At 40.3% G+C, this 25,016-nt stretch overlaps 1 protein-coding gene across 5 annotated transcripts in view; it reads right to left on the bottom strand.

The window, feature by feature from the left end:
* STK39 (serine/threonine kinase 39) overlaps positions 1–25,016 on the bottom strand; it is a 311,497-nt gene that overhangs the window by 118,938 nt on the left and 167,543 nt on the right. For all 5 annotated transcript variants that reach the window (XM_047869279.1, XM_047869281.1, XM_047869282.1 and 2 more), the window contains exons 11-14: positions 20,527–20,649; positions 20,400–20,429; positions 11,830–11,892; positions 9,972–10,039 (exon numbers count right to left, since the gene is read on the bottom strand). In XM_047869279.1, the coding sequence (XP_047725235.1) occupies positions 9,972–10,039; positions 11,830–11,892; positions 20,400–20,429; positions 20,527–20,649 (284 nt within the window). The remainder of the gene's footprint in view (positions 1–9,971; positions 10,040–11,829; positions 11,893–20,399; positions 20,430–20,526; positions 20,650–25,016) is intronic.

The raw sequence follows: 25,016 nt of genomic DNA, 5'->3' as shown, positions 1-25,016 counted from the left end.
TGGTGTAGTGGTCATGAACTCCTTTAGCTTTTGTTTGTCTTGGAATCTCATTATCTCTCCTATTCTGAATGACAGCCTTGCTGGATAAAGAATCGTTGACTGCCTATTTTTCTGATTCATCACATTGAATATATCCTGCCACTCCTTTCTGGCCTGCCAAGTTTCTGTGGATAGGTCTGATCCAAACCTGATCTGTCCTCCCTTATAGGTTAAGGGCTTTTTTCCCTTGCTGCTTTCATAATTCTTTCCTTGTCTGTGTATTTTGTGTATTTGACTATGATATGCCTTGGTGATGGATAGGTTTTTGTTCCACCTAAAGGGAATTCTCTGTGCTTCTTGGATTTTGATGTCTGTGTCCTTCCCCAGATTGGGTAGGTTTTCTGCTATAATTTGCTCACATAAACCTTCTGCCCCTTTTTCTCTCTCTTCATCTCTGGGACTCCTATGATTTGGATGTTATTCTTTTTTAATAAGTCACTCATTTCTTTAAGTCTTGTATCATGCTCTTTTGCCCGTGATCAAGCACCCATGATCAAGCACCCCTCCTTTGGCTTAGGCCTCCATCCACTCCCCATGTCTGTGTCCAAGCTGTCCACCTTGTCAGGAAGCACCTCCCTCCAGAGTTTTATCTCAGATGGGGTTATGTTTCAAAACCCTACACCTAAGAGACCCCTGTGGTTTGAACCTGCACTGACTCTCTGGGGGAGGGTCTTGCTGAACAATGGCTGGGTGCCAACTTGCCCCAGAAGACATTCATGCAATCGCATAGTGGCAGAGGTTCAGAGATTATGGCAAACCACAACACACAGCCTGCACCAGGTTTTACCACATACTCTGGTGTCTTTGTCTCAACACCAGCAAACGTGGCTGCTCTCTGGGGTCCACTGGGATCTTCATGGCCATAGGGTCAAGCGGAGAAGAGCAAAGACCAGTGTGTTAAACAGTCCTAGGTTCCAGACCGGGTCTGCTGCTTCTGAGCTGTGTAGTATTGGACAAATTACCTCCATGACTTTAAACCTTCCTTTCCTCATCTGGGAAATGTCAGTAACAGCAGGACTGATGTTGTGGAGGTTTTATGATGATCAACAAGACAGGCAATACGGAGTGCTCATCTCAGTGCCTGGTACACAGTAGGATCTTCATCTTTTTGAAGGATCGCACTGACAATAAAGTCAAGCTGTGCAGCAATGACTTAATTCTCATAGGAAAGGAATTTACCAAAAGAGAATATTCAAAAACATTAAGTAAAATGCCAAATATTTTTAATATTAAAGAACCATATTTGTAATAACTTGGTGCCCAACATAATAAATACCACTCTGTTAAACAACAAATGTGGTCTTGTCAGAAATAATTTAAGTCTGATAACGCCTTTACTGAAGACCACAGTCTGACATTGCCCCTGGATTCGATCTAACCATTACTTTTCTCAAAATTTGGATGTTAAAAAAAATAATAATAAACACTGGTTACCACGGGAACAAGTAACCCAAAGATAACATTCAACAAAAGGGCTCTCACCTTCCTTTACCCATAGCTCTTCTTTTCATCTATCTTCTTACTGCCTTTATCATTTTCTACCTTGTATTAGAGTCATTTGAGCAGAGTCTGATCTCTCTGCCTACACGGTAAGCTCTTTGAGTGCAAAAACCCTGTCTTATTCATCTTTGGATTTTCAACAAAGCCTTGCACAAAGAAAGCCATAAATAAGCAGTTTGTTGAGGGGGGAAAAGGTACCTGAAAGCATTGCCACAATTGAACACTATACCTACACTATTTAACCTTTTGGGAAAAATTAATCAAGCTTCCCAACCACTTGCCTAGTAAAAATTATGCAATTAACCCGATTTTACAGGCTTAGAGAACCATTTAAGAATTCTAATTCCTCCTGAATGATGAAAATGTGGAATTAGAATTCAGACATACTGGTGTTAAAACAGTGATCAACATTGTTTTTATCAGCTTCATCTTTCTTTATGAAATTATGATTTACTAAGCCTATACCAATAGCTAAGTTCACCTTTTAACAAGGGAAATTAAAATACTAGGTCAAGTTAGGCAATATTGTCATGCTAAGGATTTTTGTTACAATAAATACTCCACTCTAGAGATCATCTTTCCCTACAAGGAGGAAAGCAGTTTTGTTGGTCTGGGGTCTTTAACTAGCCTATCAAGGTCTAATGATAGTAACCATATCATAGTAATCATAGTAATGAGGTAAATTCATTATGAGTAAATTGATGGGATCAGAGCATCTACGTATGACAACTGTCACAGTCGCCTTCAACAAAGCTAGTTAACTGTAATCCATAGGGCTGAGCTGTCAAAGTATGAACAGTGTCTGACACAAAGGAATTAACAATTTAGCTGATAAGTTTATCATTTTTCCAAATCACTGAGCCTGGTTCTCAAAAACACATGTTTATGTCAAATACATGACTATTCTATTTTATGAAAAATATACCAATGGCAAAATATTTGTACAATGTTCAACTCAAATCATAAATTATAGTACCATCTATTGACAGTATATAAATTAGGAGATGGCCCACTTAGCATTTTTCTTCGAGATGTGTTTAAGATTCCCTTATACTGTACCTTGACACTCAAGTTTTTTGATAACACAGATGACATTATACATATATACATATATGTAAATATATATGTATATTTACATATATACAAATATGTATAATATATACATATATACAACTGGCAAGAAAACATTTGCATAAAAGTATACAGAAGAAAAAAGAAAAAAATCTACATTTTTAACTATCTCCAGAATTTAACACTGAGACCTAAGGTATAATCCCTTTTCTCTACACTAATAAGTAACAGGTCAGTTTTAAGAACAAGGTAAAAGCAATAGCATATTTTTTCAAGAAAGAAATTAGTCTTTGCCTCTTCAGCCTTTTGCTTATGATCACCAGAAATGAGTAATGGAGAAACAAATATATTACTTGTAGCTACCATGTATTCGTCTTTTGTTATAAAAAGTGACATTTTGCAAAGTAAACCATTTCCCAGTTTCCTACTTACAGAATAAAGGGGAGACTTACCTGGCATCTTGGGGCTGGGGGTCGGGGGAGGGACAAGGAAGCCACATTCCTAGCAGGTAAGCCTATAAAATGCTATGTCACAAAGAAAGTCAGAATGACCTTTTCCAAGAGGTAAGAGGGCAGTTACCCATACGGCATTAGTTAAGGACTGATGAAAGGCTGGCTTGAACTCAAGTCTCTACCCACTAGTCCGTGGAGCACATTAAACATAAATGCTTTGCCCAGATGGCCACAGGGAATAGGAAGAGACAAACACACTACTTCCCAGTACCCAACAGCTGTACGTGGTCTAGACCAGCAATTTGCAAAGACAGTGAGGGCATATTTTCGTGTATATGTGTTTATTTACATATATGTCCACACATATATCAGAATCTCAAAGAAAGGAATGAGAAAGGTACAGAAGACGACATGGGTTTTCTAATCGAATAAACACTGGCCAGAACAATCTTTCCAGCTTCCTCTCACATGGGCTGGGTTAGGAGGTAGTTTATCTGGGCCCAGAGAGGGGACAAGTGATCTCAAGTAGATTTCAAATGGGGAACGGGGAATGAAGAAATTGTGCGGCAGGGACCAACACTAGGTGGCAGGGCTTTGATTCTTGAGAAGCACGTAACTTTGGAGGTTTCTAAGAGGAGGCAGCTGGACCTACGAGGGAGTGTTGGCTGGTGGCACTAGAGAGGGCAGGTGACTGCCACCTTTGTGCACAGGAGATCACTGAGGGTGACTCCATGACCCACATTTGTTTATGATTTAACAGTGAGTCTCGAACAGACTCCTCGACGAATGTTTTTATTTTTTTATTTTTATTTTTATTTTTTTATTAAAAAAAATTTTTCTTAACGTTTATTTATTTTTGAGACAGAGAGAGACAGAGCATGAATAGGGGAGGGGCAGACAGAGAGGGAGACACAGGATCTGAAACAGGCTCCAGGCTCTGAGCTGTCAGCACAGAGCCCGATGTGGGGCTCGAACTCACAGACTGTGAGATCATGACCTGAGCCAAAGTCGGACGCTTAACCAACCATGCCACCCAGGCGGCCCACGACGAATGTTTTTAAATGCTGTTGTTAAATGTCAATCGTAACCACACACACATGCACACAGATTTATATTCTGGGACATCAAGATTAAGTTCGTCTCAGGGATCAAGCTACCAGCTCCACTTGAAAGTCACAATCACTAACTTCAAGTGATTGCTGGTGCAGCCTGCTCATCTTACCACATTTCCCTGGTAAATTTACTCTCCAGCTCTCCTACACGATTTCCTTCATCTCTCAAACCCCAAATATTTTTTCCTTCCTCACTCTCAACTGATCACATTCATTTTAATGAGACAATATAAACAACAGAAGACTTCCACCTTCCTGTACGCAACCCCACCAAACTCCTTGCACGTTTGCTCACCCTTCTGCCGTGGTGGATGTGCTGTCCAACAAGTGACCTCTCCATACTTCTAACTAAGGCTGATATCTATGTGGATGTTTAGGTATCATCCCTTCCCACCCATCTGAGGACACCAGTCTTACAATGTCCTCTATCTTATTTCATGTTTCCTTCTCAACTGGATCATTCCCATTAACTTATAAATAATGCTTTTTTAAAAACAACTCCCGGGGGAACCCAGGTGGCTCAGTCGGTTAAGCGTCCAACTTTGGCTCAGGTCATGATCTCACAGCTCGTGGGTTTAAGTCCTGCGTCAGGCTCTGTGCTGACAGCTCAGACACTGGAGCCTGCTTCGGATTCTGTGTCTTCCTCTCTCTCTGTCCCGCCTCTGTTGTCATTCTGTCTCTGTCTCAAAAATAAATAAACGGTAAAAAAAATAAAGAAAGAAAAAAACTCTGTTCACTCCATATTTTCACTGGGATACCCCATTTCACTGCTCCCCTGTATAGTAAGTTTCTGTTAAGAGCTGTCTGTATTAACATGGAACCTATTCTTGCTATCTGGTGTTCTCGCTTGGCACTCTGTCCCCAATCCAGTTAAGTCAGGCTTTAATCCCCAACATTCCACTGAAACAACACTTGCCAAGGTCAAGAATGTGCTCCATTTTGCCAGATATGCAAATTCTTAGTTCCCGTTGTACTTGATCTAATAATAGCAACTGATGTAGTTTTTCACCCATTCTTTCCTGAGCCATTTCCTCTGTTTGGTTTACAGGACCACCATTCTCTCCTCCACTGCACCAGCCTGTCCTTACCCATCTGCTGACTGCTCCTTACCCAAGTACCACTTGAGGGCACGCCAGATGACTTCTCTATCTTTATCCACTCCCTAGGTGATCTCATCCAATTTCACAGCTTTAAATACTGTATGTGCCAATATTCTCAAATTAATTATTATCTCTAGCCCAGAACTAGATCTCCACTGAAATCTAGACTCATGCACTCAAATGCCTATTTGACATCACATAAAGATGTCCACTAGACAACTCAAACTCAGTACTTCTGGAACTGAATTCTTGATTCCACTCAAACCTGCAACTCCAACTCTCTTTCCCTCCATTTATCCATATTTTCACGCCCAAACTTTGAGTAATCTTTGCATTCTCTCCTCTCTCTCCAGAATTCAATAATTACTCGCCACCTCCATTACTCCTCACCCACGTCACATCATCACTCTTTACATCGTTGACATGGCCTATCAATGGGCTCTCCACTTCCACCCTAAAAATAGTGTCTGTATGGTCTATTCTCCATAATTCAATCACAGTGCTTGCTTTAAAATGTAACTCAGGGGCACCTGCGTGGCTCTGTTGGTTAAGTGTCCAACTTCAGCTCAGATCATGATCTCACAGTTCGTGAGTTTGAATCCCACATCGGGCTCTCCACTGACAGCAGAGCCTGCTTCAGATCCTCTATCTCCCTCTCTCTCTGCCCCTCCTCTACTCTCTCTCTCTCAAAAATAAACCAACGTTAGAAACAAAATAAAAATAAAATAAAATATAACTCAGATATGCTCACAAATCTCCAATGATTTCCCACCCAATAACAGTAAAGTCCAAAGTCTTCACCACAGGCTACGTGGCCCTACATGATTCAGCCCCTGAATCATCATCTGGCCTGTTCCCCTACCCCTCTGGCCACACTGTTTCCCTGGCTGTTTTTATAATCGCTTATAACATGCTTCCTGCTCAGAATCTTAGCAATCACTGTTTGCTCTGCCTGGAACTCTCTTCCTGCAAACAATCTCATGGCTTGATTCTTTACATCTGTCAGGTATATCTTCAAACACTACTTTATTTAGAGAGCCCTTCTGTGGTAGGCAGAGTTCTATGACACTTTCCAATATCGCTGTCCCCTGGTATACATGCTCTACATAATCCTCTTCAATGGATATGACCAAGCCCTTTAAATATGATGGGCTGTCATTCCCATGATTAAGTTATGTGATAGAGCAAAGGTAAAGGGATTTGCAGATGTAGCTCCAAAGCAGTTGATTCTGACTTCATCTAAAGGGGCATTAACTTAGATGGGATGGGCTTAATCAGGTGAAAAACCTCTCACAAAGGGACTGAGCTCTTGAAGGGGAGGAGAGATGGTTTCCTTTTGCCTTTGAAAAAAGGCAAAGTCGTACTGTAAACTGCGTGTGGAATGGGGAGCCTGTACAGAGGCCAAGGACCTCAGTCCACGACTGTCAGGAACTGATTTCTGCCAACACCCAAATTAGTTGGAAGACGACCTCGAGCTCCAGCTGAGAACAACTTAACTGCCGCCTTGTGAGACACACCAGAAAGCCCGTCTGAGCTGTGCCAGACTTCTGACCTACCGAGACTGAGATAACAAATGGGTGTTCTTGTAAGTCACTAAATTTGTGGTAACCTGCTACACAGTAGAAAACTCGTATGCCTTCCTTACTATGGGACAGCACCCCCATACTTTCTATACTCCTGATGGAGAACTTGACATCGTGTAAGTAATAGGAGTATTTGAACACTTCCTCCCTGCCTGTAGAATGTAAGTTCCTAGGGGGCAAGAAATTTGTCTTTTGTTTCATTCCCCCGTTGTATCACAGCAACTCAAACAGGGCCATGCGCAGAGCAGGTGCTCAAGAAATACTTACAGAATGAATGAATGTATTCGCTGCTTACATTTATGGCAGCACAGGGTGACCACAGAAACTTAATAGTATTTAACTTTTAACTTTAAAAGGTTATTTCTCAAAGTACAGGGACTGCCCTGAGAGGAGACCAACTGTATATTTTGAGAGATTCATGAGTTCTCAAATATGAAAAAAACTGGTGTCAACAAATACTTTGAACACATTTAGAAAAATAATGTATACCACTAGGCATGAACATATATTCAACAAAAGTCATACTAAAATTCATTTCTAAAATAATAAAACACAATTCATTTCTATTTTTTGGAAGTATTTCTAGGTGATTAGATTCAGAAAAATATCATTGATAGGTCTTAATTTCAGTAACATTTTTAAACGATTCCTTTTATGATATCCCTCTGAGTAGACAGCTGAATGTCCACTAAAAAGCAGTAAAGTCAATACGATTTATTTCTGGTTGAGCACCTATACCGAAAAATACTAGTCAATTATTGAAAGCCATGTAGAAAATGAGTGGTTTCTAACAGATGCCAGAAGACTGTTCTATTCGAACTGTTGAACATGTAAAATCAATGTCATGGATAAAGCTGTAAAAACAGGTTTATCCGATTGGCAAATGACATGTATCCAAACATTATAACTAGTATGACACACTGACAATCATGAGTGAAATGTATGGCGGAGGGGAGGCAAGCAATGGGTCAAAGCCAACAGGTTCATGATTATAGTGACAAATGTTAAGACATACAAAATGAATTTGAAAACACAAGTTGCAGTTCCAATTAGGATTGACAGCCTCCCAAGAGGGAAACACAAAATCAGAGCTTTTGTTTGGCTGTTAGGTCATGCTGTATCTGTCACCAAAGTGCACAGCTATTTCAAAAAGCAATGAAAATGTAGGCTGATTTAGGAGAAATACGTACATAGACAGATGGACACTAAGCATTGTTTCTCAGCTTATTTGAATGTAGCACCCTTTCTTCATTAAGATCATGAAGGATTGGGATCTAAGCCACAAACTCGGGGAAAAAACCACCCAGAGCCATGAGGAAAAAGGTAACAAAAGCAGATACAGGCTAAATGTTAATAAAGGTGAACGGCCAGAATTGTAAGGAGGATATAAAACCATATTATGAGACGCAAGGTTACTTGGACTGTTTTGCCTAGGCAAAAGGAACAAGCCTTGTAAAAACACAAATGGCTCTCAAAAAAACAAGGGAATGCCCTTGTTCTATATCGTTCTAGTACCCAGAGCAATACTGTATCTGGAGGTAAGGCTTAGGAATATGTATGCATTTTAAAACACTCTCCAGGAGACTTTCATCCAGAGAACCTGATATCTGCTCTAAGGGCCAGAATTTGAGCCCACAGGAGCCCAGAATAGGAAGATCAGCTGAATCTCAGGGAAGAAGATGGAACCATAACAAAGCATTTTAGTATCGGAGGAGTGGTCCATGGAAAAAGAGTCAAAGTATGCACAGAAGCTAACTAAATATCTAGTGTACCACTAAAGAGAACGTTCCTGCGTACGTAAAGTAGGAGACTGGACCACCATGCTCTGAAGGTCACCCCCAACACCGCACACTCAAGCGGGCTCGATGGTAACCTCCACAGTCTCACTCACGACCGTATCTCAGGAATCAACAAGGAGCCTGGCACAGTGGTTGTACCGGAAGTATCAGTGGAATGAATAAAAATAAACGAACAAGTGAAAAATAGATGAAGGCAGTACCTGGTTCCAAAGTCAAATAAAAAAGGAATGGGCTATTTCATTCTTTGGAGAGCAATAAATATATTTTAATTGTGAACCATGATCAAGGACACTTTCAAATAGAAGGAAAACAGTCTTGTAATAGCTTCACTTCTTGACCAGAAATCATCTCTGAATTAAATCACACCAAGCCTTAGTGTGCAGTCCCCCTGGTTAAGTGTGTGAAAACACACCACAGATTGTAAATGACCAGCACAAGCACGGGGTGATTATGGTGATGATTATCTACCCTGACAGTCTAAGATAACTCAGAGGGCTGGAAACTAACCTTGAAAACAAATCGGCTTTTTATAGCCACAGCTCTGAAAATGGTCCATCAGCCATGTGCTTTATTTGTTTAATTGTCAAGGGAGAACCTATGTGTAACTTACTTTAAAACACCTTCAAAAATGTGACCGTAATCTCACTGACTTGGTAAATTAAGCTGTTTATTATAATTAAGTGGAAGCAAATATGTTTTAAGACACATTCTTAACGAAGAATATACACCTTATGACGTACCTCAATATTTAAAAATCCATGACGCAGAAAGAACTTTTCATTCACTAGATACAAAGTCTACACTGTCAGGCACCATATTTGTATCCATTTCCTAGAAGACGGAGGGTTCTTTCAAAATACATCTGTCATTTCTCCACAGTAGCTGATCAAACCTGCCACTGAAAAATGTTCTGAACAGGCAACTTGTAGTACAAGCACGGTTTATTTCTGTCAGAGACTGACTGCTGAAGTGTGAAAGAAACTCATTAAAAATCTCTTACTGTGATCTTACATTGTAAAAAAATTTTTTAAAGGAAAAAAAAGCCCAAGAAAGAAAAGGCAAGGGGGGAAAAAAAAACAACTTAATGAAGGGTACACTGAGCCTGCAGACACACTCATATGGTGCTTTCTTTCTCTTCTTTAGTAAGCAATTAGAAAAAGACCCATTAGTCCTGGGAATACAGCATACACTAGCTGTTTGCAGAAATCGAGTAAGTTAACAATTTTATTTTATGTTAATATTATGAAAAGTTAATGAAGGAGATAAGAATATTATACTATAGGAAGAGCAATACAAAATAAACAATATTATTTACCTTAATCTTAAAACGAGGTTCACAGCACAAGAAGCTTCTCTGTAGTCTTCGCTAGCATTGGGTAGCCCCTTTAAAGACAAAACCGCAAACACTGTTATCAACTTGGAAAAACAATCGTGATATCCCTTGATTCACATGACCCTTTCTGGAAATTTCAAAGCTAGGTCTTTACAGAGGGCAGGTCCCATTTGGCCACAATAATACCCCTATATGAAGGTTGGAATGATGCCTAATTCCCAACACAACTGGAGATCCAAACAGATCTGTTTTCAAACAGAAAACCTCAATGGTAGCATGGGTCCTATGAACAATTGGTATAAGCTGCAGCAAGCCCAAGGAAGAAGGGTCAGCCATCTTAAAGGAGCATCTTGCAACCTGAGCCACTGACTGACTACATCCATTGGGATTTAGTCCCAACACAAAGGTTGGGCACCTTAAACCTCAGGATGCAAAGGAAAGTGGAATCCAGTAGATTAGGTCACTGTTTATCTTCCCTGCGTTTCTCACCTAGAACTGATTTCCATAAATATAAATCATCAACCACAAATGCCTCTACTCCATAGCTCCTCCTGACTCCTACAAATTCTTAGAAATGAGCAGACCTTCTTGTTAGGAGTAGAAAAATAGAGAGATTTTGGATCAAGTCTTGCCTCTGCCACTGACCAGACATGCAATCATGAGCAAGTCATTCCCTGAACCTATTTTCCCACTTACAAAATGGGGATAATACCGGTCTCAAAAGTTTGCTGGAAGAACAAATATATGAAAACAACTCATCAACTACGTGTTACATAATATCAGTTATCCTAATCCCCTTTCCTGTTTCCCTTATTCTATTCACTTCCTGACAAATTACTATTCCTCACTTGCCTTTTATCATTCAACCAGTCCCTGAAGTTTATCTCAAGGTGTTTTACTGAGTTGCCTGATATGGAGTAAAAAGACCTAAACTGAATCCTGTCTCTGCCTCTAACCAGTTATATGACCTCACGTGAGCCAACTTCTGCAAGCCTATGCTTCCTTGGCTATAAAATAAGGGCCAAGGACTAGCTGTCTGACTTCAAAACAGGCTTCCTGCAACCATGAAATTCCATTATTCTCTCCTCAGTATACAGCTGTTTTCATAAAACACACATCAGGTAGGATAAAAATGAATTTATCAACGGATGTGCAGATTTGGGGGACAAAGTTGTGATCCTAAGGCTGATGATGCTTGATAGTATAATGACTTTGAAAGCAAAAGGGCTTGCTTACTAATTATATAGTGAAACCAGAATGGGGGTCTGCACTCTGCTTCTATGTCCATGTTCCCACCCCTGCACTGCTCAGCACCCTTCATCAGCACCCAACACAACTCACGGTGCATGTTTTCCGTCATGTAACTTTTAGTATAAATGCATTTCACAGTCAGTGGACTTCCATTTTTACAAGGCAAGTTGTAGAGATAAATTGGCCCATAAAATTCAATGATAAAAGAATTATGAAAACAGGTTATAAAAATCCAACCAGAAGCCAAAAAAAAAAGTATCAATTAATTATACTGTTTTATAGCTAGAGTCTAACCGAATGGGGAGTCATTTTCTTTCCTTATCTTATTTCACACAGTACCAACAATTTCAGAAGCAGTCTGGTAATCAATCCTTGCTCTTGAACCTATCATTTAAAGGTTGGGGGTCCTGAAAATCATGGTCAATAGTAACAGTACTCTCTTCTCCATACCTATTAAAAAAAGAGAGAGTTTACAAGCCTCCGGTTCTGATGGATTACCCCAAAACTGTCTATCTTCCTAAAATGTTGGTTTTTCTAAAAATAGGTCTACAAATCACCTCAAACATAAAGGACTGGTGGAGAAACATACCTGAGGATCCTGCACAGAAAGGGACCGTATTTGCTCAGGTATACTGCTGGCATTCACCGCCATCTGTTAAGAGAGCCACTGTTACAGCACTTAAGGAAACCAAAATGAGACATTAAGGTCAGTGTAGTTACATTAAGTCCCACTTATCAGAGACAATTTTACATAAGTAATTTTAAAGCAGTTTTTCCCCAAGTGTTGTCCTTTGATGATGTGTATTGGAATCACCTAGGACGCGTGATTAAGATTCCTGGGTTCACCTAGCCTAGGATTCAGAATTTCAGGGAGACGGGAGAGAATGGGTATCTTTAACAAGTGCCCTGGGTGATCCTCCTGATGTTTTCAGAGAGCCACTGAGCTAAAGTGAAAAGGCATGGACTACTGGATATTTTAAATTTGATAAATTTGGTAACAGAAAGATGCTCTAGGATCATTTTTCTCTTGTCACACAATTTCTATAGGTCTTCTATCTATATGACATAGTCCAACGTTAAAGTTCCCCAATGAAAGGATATTAGGATAGTAACCTTTAATCATCATTTAACCTTTAATCATTACTTTGACTAATGAATGATTTATTCACTGGATTAAGAAACATACATAAGTAATTGGACTTTTAAAACACATTTCCCCAAAGGAAAAGTCAGAACGACAGGTTATGTTTTTTCCTCAAGGTTGGAAATCCAACCCTAATGTGATACCAAAAGTATTTCTGAGCCCTACTTTCTGTGAACTCTGCCCTTGAACAAAACTTGAAAGACCAGAAAATAAAACTAGAAGAGGAACAGCAATGAAAATGAAAAAAAAAAACAAAACCAAAACATATTATTTTCTAAGCTTACTATCAATTCTAAAACAATCAGAAGTCATCAGAAATTTTTTGCAGCAAGTTTTCTAAAGTTTAAGACATGAAATTGTTACTCTGTGCTTCCTCAAAATTGTTGTGCTTCATCACAATATTAGTGATGAAGTCATAGGCGGAAGTGTACTAATGTCTGCAGTTTACTTTGAGATGCATCAGAAAATGAAGACACACTGATGAATGAAAAGATGTGCACATGATAAACCAAGTATAGTAATGGTAGGATCTAAATGTAGGTACATAGATGTTTGCTGTAAAATACTTCTAATGTTGCTGTATTTTTGAAAATTTTCATAAAATGTTGGGGGAATATGACAGTGTAAGAAGAACAACCAACCTGTATTCTTCAACCAGCCAGAGGACCTGGGCCTACACCAAATGATCTTTTGTGAAGAATCTTTCAGGCTGACTGATCTCATCATCTCACTTAAGGTTTGAGATACAACCAAAAGCCACATCAGCACTTACAGAATATCCCACCTCTAGTCCAGGGACCACTGTAAACTGAAAAAACCTTAATGGCATTTACTAGAGATGAAAACTTGTCTTCCTCCGTGGGAGGTCCCATCTCCTGCCCTGCTCCCTTATTCCTGGGCCATCATCAGGAAGGAGAGCTAGTTACCTGCACTGGGGACTGGATCCCCAAGCACCCTGTGCAACCTCACTCTGTAGGTGTAATCCTGCATCTAATGAAGGGACCAGCCTCTGACTCTCACTGGTGCACAAGCAATCTGGGTGATTCCTCAGGAAAATATGAAGAGATGCACAAGAGGGATGGAGAGGGAAGTTCCCTGTACAAAACACCTTCTTTCACAACCAACTAGAATCCTCCAAATTTCACCATTATGGACCTAATTCTATCAGTTCAGCTTATTTATGCCCTCTGGGGCAAATTTTTTTCTTTTTGTTTTTTTTCTTTTTTCTTTTTGAGAGAGGCTGCTAGCCGAGGAGAGGGAAACAGGGAGAGAGAGACAGAGAATCTTTTTTTTTTTTTTTTAATTTTTCACGTTTATTTACTTTTGAGACAGAGAGAGAGACAGAGCATGAACGGGGGAGGGTCAGAGAGAGAGGGAGACACAGAATCTGAAACAGGCTCCAGGCTCTGAGCTGTCAGCACAGAGCCCGACGCGGGGCTCGAACTCACGGACTGCGAGATCATGACCTGAGCTGAAGTCGGCCGCTTAACCGATTGAGCCACCCAGGCGCCCCTTGAGAGACAGAGAATCTTAAGCAGACTCCCTGCTCAGAGTGGAGCCTGACATGGCACTCAATCCCACAACCTGGGATCCTGACCTGAGCTGAAATCGAGAGTTGGATGCTCAACCAACTGAGCCACCCAGGCGCCCCAATGGGCATACATTTTTAATTATAAAAGCTTACAAGAAAGCCAACATATTAAGCAGGTGTTATTCATCACAGTATAATATAAATTTGCTTGCTGGAATTTTTTTTTTTTTTCGGTTTTTCTTTTTTTTTTTTTTTTTTTTTTTTTTTGCTATAAGAAGTGCATTCAAGGGAAGCCTGGGTGGCTGGGTTGGTTAAGCATCTGACTTGATTTCGGGTCAGGTCATGATCTTGAGCCCCATGCCAGCCTCTGCACTGACAGCATGGAGCCTGCTTGGGATTCTCTCCCTCTCCCTCTCTTCCTCTGTCCCTCCCCTGCTCAAGCTCTCTCTCAAAATAAATAAATAAACATTAAAAATCAAAAGAACTGCATTTGAGAGAATGGGTGTTTTGATAGGAAGGGAAGAGGAAAAGAACAGATTAATGGTGGACACCACCCTGGAAACAGGCCTCTGAAACTGGGTAAAAGAGAGGCAAAGATCCCAGAATAGGGAAAAGAAAGGGACAATGTCTGCTAATTTTCCATAGAGCTCTGCTTAATCTTCTCATTTTCTATTTTTAAAAATACTGTGGCTAAATGCAGTGTGTTATCCTGGATTGGATCCTGAGACAAAAAAAGGATTTTAGTACACAAACTAGTGAAATATGAATACAGTCTGAGGTTAGTTGATAATAATGTAACACTTTTGCTTCTTAGTTGTGACAAAAGTACCAGGGTCACATAAGAATTTAACAGTGGGAGATCCTGGGTGAAGAGTGTATGGGAACATTGTATCATCTTTGCACTTTTTCTTGCAATCTAAAATTATTACAAAATAGAAGGTTATTTTCAGAAATACAGAAAGATTTCTGATCACAAATCTAGCTTTTATCACAAAAAAAGTCAGAAAGCCAGTCATTTAAAATAAGAACATCTTTTGGAAAATGGTGGCATAAAGGTATCAAGTTAAAGCCATCTGTGATGACAAGGCTAAGTATAATAAATCTGGAGGGAGAAAGCAAATCTTTGCCTCCATCTACAAATGGATATAAAACAAACACGTATCAGAGCTGACAGGCATTTGGAAAACACAATGTCATCAGAAATACATTTAAAAAGCTAAAGGCAGTTTTAGCAATCAGGTAACAGCAATGAGTAAACACAAGCAATAAATTTAGCTTCCGCATTGTGACTAATCGCTACAAAATTAACTCAACCTAAACCCTCACCAAATTTCTTTTCTCCTCAGAACAAAATATCACAGGAAACAACATTTTCACAACTAACCTAGCCTCGATTCTGTAACAGAATTCTTCAATATGTCTCTCATGGGCTAGAGAGGGCCTAAGTCAACAAACCTTCCACCTGCCTTCATTACACCTGATTAAATAAGGACAACTTCTCCAAGGGGGCTCTTGAATCATCTTTCATAGTTTTTTCTCTTCTCCCCCTCTCTCTTTTCTTCTTGACATTTCTGATAGACAGATATTTGAAGCAAATCTTCAGAAATTTTGAGCACACAATCTTCTCGGATTTCAGTGTGGACTTTGGGATTCAGAGCAGTTGGTGTGGTTTTCCTAGCCAGTGGTTTTTGATCCTAGCCATGTATCAATCACATGAGCAGCTTTCTGAAAACCAGACTTGCCTGGACGTCAGCCCCAACTACCAAATGATAATTTGAGGGCTAGTTCTGGGCATCTGCATTTTTAAAGCTTTCAGCTTTTCTGATGTGAATCTAGGGTTACAAACCATATGTTTTCATGCCACCTAACAGAGGGGCTGTGCTAAAAAGAATGCTTCTTTAGTAGAAGCCTTAGCAAATGTCTCCCTTGGTTAAAGGAAACCCAAATGAAGTGTGAATGTAAAGATAAAGGCATTTTTACTTTTATGTAGAAAATGAGGATATAAGGCAAAATTGATTTTAAAAGATTATAAAACATGTATCGATTATTTTCAGAATCTGACAAAAACAGATTCCCAAATCACTGGTCAAAAAAGATCAATAATGAGATAATAAATGAAGGTTTTACAAAAGCTAGGATGGCAAATAGGAAACCCCCCACATGAGGAAGCCAGTCTTGCAAATACTACTCCCGACCCCTACACCTCCAAAGCGATGAGAAGTTTCTAGAGAGCAGGGCTCTCTGCCTTGTTTTTGTGTAATTCCCACAATGGTACAGTACTTAGCACTGCTTCATGTAAAAAATCAGGCACAGATTAAGTATTTGCTCCATTAACTTCATTATTAATATTACTGTTGCATTATTAACATGAAGTTCTACCACTGGCTTCCACATCCAAGTGGAATACAATAATAAATAAATGAAATGAGCATGAATTACCTACTTATAAAAAACTATGAATTACTGGCAGGTCATAACTAATACCTTGCAAGGCTACTTCTAAAATGTCCAGTTAGGAACATAGGAGGACCAGCTTTGAAATGGGTTGGGCTATGAACCTCAAGATGAGCGGTACAACTCTAGAACTTTACAGGTTACACTGGAAATTTTCTTTCGGATTTAGGAGGATCTCCTGGTACAGCCCAATACCAAGCACATCTTCCCAAGGCCCCCCTGACAAACACCCCACCCTGGCCTTCTTAATCTTCTCCAACAAACCCTGTAATACCTGGATATTCTGCCTTATACCTTCCTAGGGAAGCCAAATAGCCCTTTACAAATTAAGCATTTCTACAGCACCCCCTCTTTTATTGGACTATCTTCCTCAGTCTGAATGTAACTACTAAGTAAAGCTACCTTCTCCGAACTTCAGCTCAATGAAATGGCATCTTTGGATTTTTCTGCTCACTTCTGACCTACTCATAAATACGATATGCTTCTTCAGGCACCTGTTTAATGTTTACTTCAGTGTGTGGGTATTCATGTCACCAACGAACATGGAGAGAGCATCTACTAGATGCAAAGGGAACATAAATATGAATAAAATACTAGCCCAGTCTTCCAGTAGCTTCCAGTCAGCCAAGGAAATAAACTGTGATTTAAATGATGAGCATTCTTGAAAAGCTTATCAAAATGTAAACACTGGCATTTAAACGTGCCACTTGGCACAGATAAGCATTTTCACCCTCAAAGATGTTTAAAGGTATAAGGTACACTGTCAGAGGCTATATAAATTGGTGCTGCTTTTTTTTAGTCTCAGCTTTACAGAGATATAATTGACAAATAAAAAATGTAAGATATTTAAAGTGGTTTAGCTTTTGATAGCAGCTATTGAAAAATCCAAAACCAGATTTTGTCAAACGAAAACCCACGGTTCTTTAAATTCTTTAAAATGCTTAACCTGCACATGTGCTCCTTAAAATGCGTACACAAAATGTTAATGGAATGCGGTTTATAATAGTCACCTAAATGTTCACAAAGTTAGTGGTTAAATAAACCACTTCAATCCATCCAAGGTAATACTATTCTGCAGTTAAAATAGAGGCAGATCTACAACAACTAACATGGAAAGATTTTCCAAGATTTAAGGCAAGTTGCAAAAACCAGAAAGACATTTTTGTGGAATCACCGTGTTGCACACCTGAAACGAACAGAACGCTGCATCAACTATACTTCAATAAAAAAATAAATTTATGGTTTTTATAATCCCATTCACACTTTTAATATGATATAGGTTTCTTTATTTACATATTTATATGTAAATGAGAAGAAAAAAGTCTGGAAGAAAATACTGTAAACTGAAAACCTCTATGGAAAGAAGGAACAGTCACAGGGGCAGGAGAGGTAGCAAAATAAAAGTGGCTCTTCGGGATTTTTTGTTTAGTTCTTCCACACATTTTACAAGTCTTTGTGTCCCTTTCAATAAAGCCTACCCTGACCAACCCATTTAAAAATCACAGTCCCTTAACACACTCCCTGTACTTTCCACACCGTTCTATTTTCTCCCCATTGCCCCTACTCCACTGTAACAAACCACATAATGTACTGATTTATAAAGTCTGTCGCTTGTTTTTCACTTGCTCCTATCAAAATGTAAGTGTCACAATGGGGCACCTGGGTGGCTCAGTCCAGTAAGCACCTGACTCCTGATTTCAGCTCAGGTCATGATCACACGGTTTGTGAGCTCAAGCCCTGCATCAGGCTCTGTGCTGACAGCGCAGAGCCTGCTTGGGATTCTCTCTCTCTCCCTCTCTCTCTGCCCCTCCCCTGCTCACCCTCGCTCTCTGTCTCAAAATAAATAAATAAAATAAAATTTAAAAAATGTAAGTGCCACAAGGACAGGGATTTCATGTTTTGTTTTTTTTTTTTTTTTTTTTACTGTTGTATTCCCAACACCTCCTAAAACAGTGTGCACAGTAGGTATATATATGTGCATGTGTGCATACATTTGTCGCCTATTTACATATTCAACAGTTCTAATTCCCTTTGTAATAGATAAATACGTTTTGCTTCACTTACACAAAAAGTGAATTTGGGTGGTTGGCAAGATGGGGCTACTTTAATTAAAAAGCTGAAAGGACAGAGCAACCATCACTGTATCTGCCCTTAACACAGTTCAGGATACTGAAATGCCAGCTACTGAAATGTGAAAAACAAAAAAGATAACAAAACAAAACAAATGGCCTGAGAAGCCGTGCAATAGCAGGTGGGGCTGATTATTCCTAAAATTTGCTGAAAGTGTTCACATTCAAAGACATGAACCTTTCACAAAAGTAAGGTTTCATGTTTCCTCAATTATAAACTCATACGGGAACAGACGTATATCACTGGGAAATCAAATTAGTCTAGACACGGCGAAGTGTCTAACACTTTTAAATCCCACCCAAGAAGGTCGACAGTGATGACTGACAGCATGCTATACATTACTCTCTTTCCTGTCTATGCAGAAAACATTCTTGCCAAAAAGATACTGCTAATATCCACATAACAGATCAGTTATCAAAGCAACTTCAACAAGCACATAGGAGGATACTGTCACAATAAACTTCACAAATCCTCAAGAGGAAGGACCCACAACCCTCAGTCTGTACCAGGTTAAGGCAGGACTCAGTGAAAACATGCCAATAAAGACGTCCTGTGGTGAACCAAAATGAATGCTTTCTGAATCACGATGCTACCCGAAATCACGTTATTTTGTTCTATTTCTAAGCAGGACTGACACTTTTAGTTAGAGACACTCCAGGAAAGAGACGAAAAACCTTGACTCTGCACTTCACTGTAGGTAAAACAGCAAAGTGGGCAGAAGAGGGCAGAGTGCGCGATACCTGGTTAAGATGGTTCTAGAAACCAGCACATGTGTGGGGCCAATGGGTCTTATTGTGGAAGTCCTCACCATCATTTGTAACAGAGGGAGATAACTTCCTTGACAAACCTTATCTTTTATATACAAAATGACAAGATGAATTCCTATGATCAACACAGGAAGAAACAGGAACTGAAGGACAGTTAACAGTGGGAGGTAGGCAGACTGAGAAATCCCTAGTCAAGGCCTATCGGTGTGGCATGAAGAATGGACAGACCAGAGGGAAGGGAGAATGACAGGGAAACAATAGATTGTAGCTCGGATGTACTCTTCTCAGAAAGTCCAGCTGGCCCCTTGTAGTGGAATCTAAGATTTGCTTCACTTCATCAAAAGGAAGCAACTGCTAATTAAAACAAAAGAAAAAGTTGGGATGGATATCATCTGTATCCCGAAGTCTTCGGTTTCCTTAATGAGAATTTATCAAGGTACACATTAATTACTAGGTCTGTAAAATATTTGGAGCTATTTAAATATGCTCGAATTTTCTCTAGGAGAATTAGCAAGTCTTCTGAACTACAGTCATCATTAGACATTAGCATTAGGATAATTAACCAGATGGAAGAAGTAAAGTTAATCAAAAGGTGACCAGTTCTCAAAGGGAAGCTGATCAGAGTGTGTCCTGCCTACTAAGTTACCCACTAGATTGTAAAGCACACTCAACCTAGAGCCTCCCACCATTTTAATTATCTGCTTTACTATAAACCAAAAATCTAGAAGAGACTTTGCCTGAATGCCTATTATGTTTTCTACATGACAGTAATATCAAGAGTTGAGATCAACTAAGCTGAGCACTCAGTGGGTGCTTCGTGTGCATGATTTTATCAAATGCTCACAGCAACTTAAAAGTAGTGTGATTGGTCATTACCATCTAACAGAGGAGGAAACTGAGGCTCAGAGAGTAAAACAATCGGCCCCAAGTTACAAAGACCAAAAGTAACTCAGACAGTATCAGGACCTGCAAAGTCTACATGCCTTTTCTTTTCTGCTACTCCGTGAGGACAAAATGTTGATGTCTCCTCCCCAAATGGATCATACTCTGATACTGCAAGGGGGAGGGGGGCTCGTGGGAGGGGGGGATGGTGAGGTGGCAAAAAAATGTTAAAATAAATCACTACCACTCACCTCTGGATTTTCTTCTTTTACTCTTCGGGACTGTAAAACAATTGCATATCCATTAATACGTGCACACACAAAATGCCACAAACATAAATTGTGCACAGGCTAGCTCACCATCGTCAACATCACTTACCTTTTCTTGAGAAAAAGCAGCCTTCCCTTCTTCACTTTTCTCGTCCATCTCGTCGTCACTCCACTCCCAGTCACCGTCCTCGGTTTTATGAAGGTGACCGCTTGACCCAGGAACTCTTCTCACCTGAATCAAAACACACCCGTCCAGATTTTTCACTAGCAGAACGTGAACAGTGCTCGCTGGTGCTGCTAGTTGGGTCGCACAGCACACACCTACGCTGGAAATACCTTGAGTGGTTACGAATTCAGGCAGAGCAGTTAATACCCCAAAAAGACTACATAGCCTGCAGACTCCCACACTCATCCTCTTTCCAAAGATACTGTGTTCTCGAAACGCATTACTATACACCAAGAGCAAAATATTTTGGAAGAATACCACGTGCGTCAGCCACAGGGATCAAATCCATCTTTTCCTTTTGCTTCATTTAATACTTCGTTAATTACTACACACTAAAGGCCATGTGATCGGCTTCAAGACTGCCTAAGGAAATGCAAGCAAGCAACAGACTGCTGACAGAGGGTAGGCAAGGGAGTCAGGCAGCCTAATGAAACACCTCAGTCTAGGACTGATCAGCAATCTAAAGCCTCCATCAAAAAAGCAAATACCCTTTTGTTGCCACCTTGCTCTTTGTCAGAACCTGACATCACACTTGTTTTCCCAAGATTCTGCTCAACCTACCTGAGCAAAATGAAACAGCATCAGACTATTCTTAACACACCTTGTAACACTTTTGAGACTTGGGGGATTGCTAGAAACATGGCAAGATAACCAGCAGCCATGCCAGATCATCCAAACAGGTTATAACAGTCTTCTGCAAGGATTTCAAGTTTATTTGAACTTGTGATTAGAGATGTAGATGTGATTCAGGGGTATTTTCTTCAAATGCCTGTGTGGTTGAAAAAGCAAAACTTTTAAAAGGACAGGATGACTGCGAATGATGAGCCTCTGACCAAAGTAATTTGCGCTAAAAAAACAGATTCAGATGTAACTGAACAAAGCAATGTAGCAGCGAACATGTGAACGTAACAGCCAGTGAGTGATCCACTGATTCAGAGGAACTTCAAGGGGAGAGGGACCCTGGATAGGGTCTAGTCCAACCCCCTCAATTTACAGATGAGGAAATGAAGACCCAGGCCTGGAAAGTGATGGAAGATAGACGATCACAAGGCTAGAGGGACAAAATTAAGGCAAAAATAAAAGCCCTCAGATTCCCATTCAAATGCAAATCTTATGCCACTGAATGGTAACCGTGAAACCGAAGTTGTCTAAAAACATCCTGCGAAGACTTTGAAAGACTTATGATGTGAAGAAAGACTAATTTCCGTAATACAAACTAGTTGGTTATATCATGGGAGCCTCATTAATCCTGAGGGAAATGCCACAGACCTTAAATGTAAGGTAAGTATTTACACACGTTTGATCAATGTCAATTCATAATCAAAACAGGCTCGGGGTTGGGTCTGACTTAAAGGAATTATCCTGTGGAATCTGTACAAGCAAGCCTGACCACTTGGTCTAGAAGATCTGAACTCCAGGATGGAAAGTTCAAAAGTAAAAAGTTCTTATTTATAAGTAAAACAGTTATGCTTAATGGGGAGGGGGGGGGAAGCTTCTCTCCACTCCAAAAAAACGAACTCGAATTTGAAACAACCCCTTCTGTGTTTGACATAAGATATTTTTTCCATTTGCATATTCTGATCATTGGAAATGACCTATTCTAATGATAATGCTTTATAGATGCTGGCAAAGTACTGTATGGAAAAAATGCTGAAACTCACTTCAACACTTTCAGAACAGACTGCTCCTTAAAACTACAAAAGAAATGGGTAGGGGAAGAGAAAATGATTTTCTATTGACATATACAGTAAAATTATTTTCTTAGCAATACTAATCATGATGATAGTACAGGAAAATCTGTTAATGACTACATTAAAAGAAAGAATGTAAAGCCACATCTATCACAAAACATACTATTAACTAAGAAGTGAGAAAACAAGGAAAACTGTTATCAGAAATAGAACAGAACTCTACCTTTACTGAAACTGCAATAATGAAGCACAGTTCACAAATTGGCATTCTTCAAGTACCTAATACTTAAGAGGTTATGCTAAGGAAATCCCTCCAACAGCAGAGATAGTACAGCTTTACATCTTAAAACTTCGTTTATGCCCCTTTTTCCTCTCTGTTTACAAGATCTGTCAACAGTTTTGTTTCCACAGGCAGGATCCAACCACAGACAATAAAATGGGCATCTTCTTTTAGAACCCAGGCTGTCTCCCTCCTAGTTTTATTTGCCAGAAGAGAGACAAAGAAAATGTCTAGGATGATAACCTCAGACATTGAGGGAAATGGCGGCATCGGCCTTTAAGTCATAAATATTGAACAAACAAATGTAGAAATTAAGACAAAAACATTATAAAACCTATGTAGCATAAAATACTGGTACAGGAGTAGGAAGAATAAGAATACAGATTTGTAATGAGCCTTTCCTGGTTTCCTGAAAGGAAAAGAACTTGCAACATCATTTCAAACCCAGGTTTCATGGTATCTTTATGGGACATTGATCTACACTGAAGAGACCAGGAAGCAATTCGAGGAAGCTACATCCTTGCAGGGAGTTTGCAGGGACTACAACCAACAACTTCTACCTTCCAAAGTCAAGGCAACTACGTTTCACATAGTTTAACAAACGGGGTTCTTATTTAGGAACTGAGGAATACTCTACCAACTAAAAATTTCAAAACAAAACAAAACAAAAAAGATGTGTAAAGGCTTCTGTCCTTCCCCATCGTCCACAATGACAAGGATGGGAGTTATTCACCCTCAGAATCTGGATTGCATTACTGCTGCATTGTTCTCGTTCTGTTACATAATTTGATCATCTAATAAAGCCAAGAGGTGGTAGCTGAGGCTTAAACAAAAGAATCCGAAACTTCTCAGAGAAATGGGCTCAGTCATAAGCTCACAAATTCCTCAGGCCCAGCAATAAGTTAGAGAAAGTTTTACAGGCAGCGACATTCAGTCCCAAGACTGGGAATAAAATACAATTGAGCAGTTCCACCCGCACGTCATACCTCCGAAGAGGAGAGTAGTATTTTCTTCCCTTTCTCGAAACTGCGTCTTTATGAAAATCCATTTTTACAAAATGAACTGAAGTTCTGATTCCCACCAGAAAAGAAGTCAGGTTCAGACGCGCAGAGGAACAGTGTGGTCTCGGGCTATGTCTGGTAGCCACAGGGTCACGTGTCCAAAGCAGAGCGGGGATGAAGCAGCCACGAGTAGGGAAAAGAGGCAACAAGGGGGAAGTCACTGGAGGGGTCTCTCTGGTCTTCCCAGGGGTGCCCCTCTGAACAGGAGCTTTTTATACATATCAGGACCCAGGATCTCTGTACAACATCCCAGGTGGCCAGTTGGCCCCTGACACCAGAACAGGAAGCAAGGTATGAAAGACAGTAGAAGACAGCCAGCAGGTAAGCTCTCCATACAGGGTGTTAAAACATGTTAGAAATTAAAGTGTGTTTCTCTAACAAAGGATGAATGTGACCCAAAGAGAAAGTGACCAAAATTTAGCAGAATTTGTCCAATCCTGCCTGGCGCCTCTTTCCGAGGCACTTGCCAGCTGCTTCCACAGCTACATTAACTTCTCCCTGGAGGCAGGATTTCAGCGTCTCCTCGGAATGATTTCCCCATCAACAGGAATCCCGTGCTCCACTTCTCCTCCACCTGTCGAACGTGTAATCTGACCACAGCCTGAACCCAAGTGATCCAGACACGGTAGAAAGCAAGTAACTTTTCCTTTATCAGGCATTGTACTGACCAGAGTGTAAAAAAAAAATGTTTCTAATTAATTGCTGTTTACAATGTCCTTGAGACACTGCCAAGCAAACAAAAAGCCTTCTAAATCATCAAAAATAATGAATAAGATTAGACTCAGTAAGGTTTCAGCACTGAATATTTTACTGTTCCCCTACTTCATACTCTGACATTACCTCCTATGACCTCTCTGACACCTCCATCCCCCACCTACCGCCTGGCCTCACTGTGCTCTCTAGCCCTCAGCCTTCCCCTGCCTCTTCTCTCAGGCCCTCCTGGCTTCACCCCCACCTTATAAGATCTGGAGCCCACGGTGGACTCGGCTGACGCTGCACTTAGCACACCCCACCCTACACCCCCTCTGCCTCCTGTACAGATCACACCTGGGAGGAACGCGGGGTGGGGGGCTCACCAAACATCCTTCATCCCTGAGCGAATGGAGAATAGCCATGCTGCCTGGTGCCATTAGAGAGACTCTCTGGCCATGCCTAGGGGCATCAGTGCTGCCACAACCCAACCACTCAAGGGCGGGGGCGGGGGAGTTCCTGGCCAAGCAGCAACAGCGTCACTGGAGAGCTTATTAGAAATGCTGCATGTTGGGCCCCACCCCAAACCCACTAAATCAGAACATTCCTTTTAGCAAGAGCTTCAGGTGATTCCTATTCTCACTCAGGTTG

Source organism: Prionailurus viverrinus, chromosome C1 (genome assembly GCF_022837055.1).
Source record: "Prionailurus viverrinus isolate Anna chromosome C1, UM_Priviv_1.0, whole genome shotgun sequence".
In the NCBI taxonomy this organism is placed as follows: Eukaryota; Metazoa; Chordata; class Mammalia; order Carnivora; family Felidae; genus Prionailurus; species Prionailurus viverrinus.
This window is presented reverse-complemented; position numbering and strand designations above follow the sequence as displayed.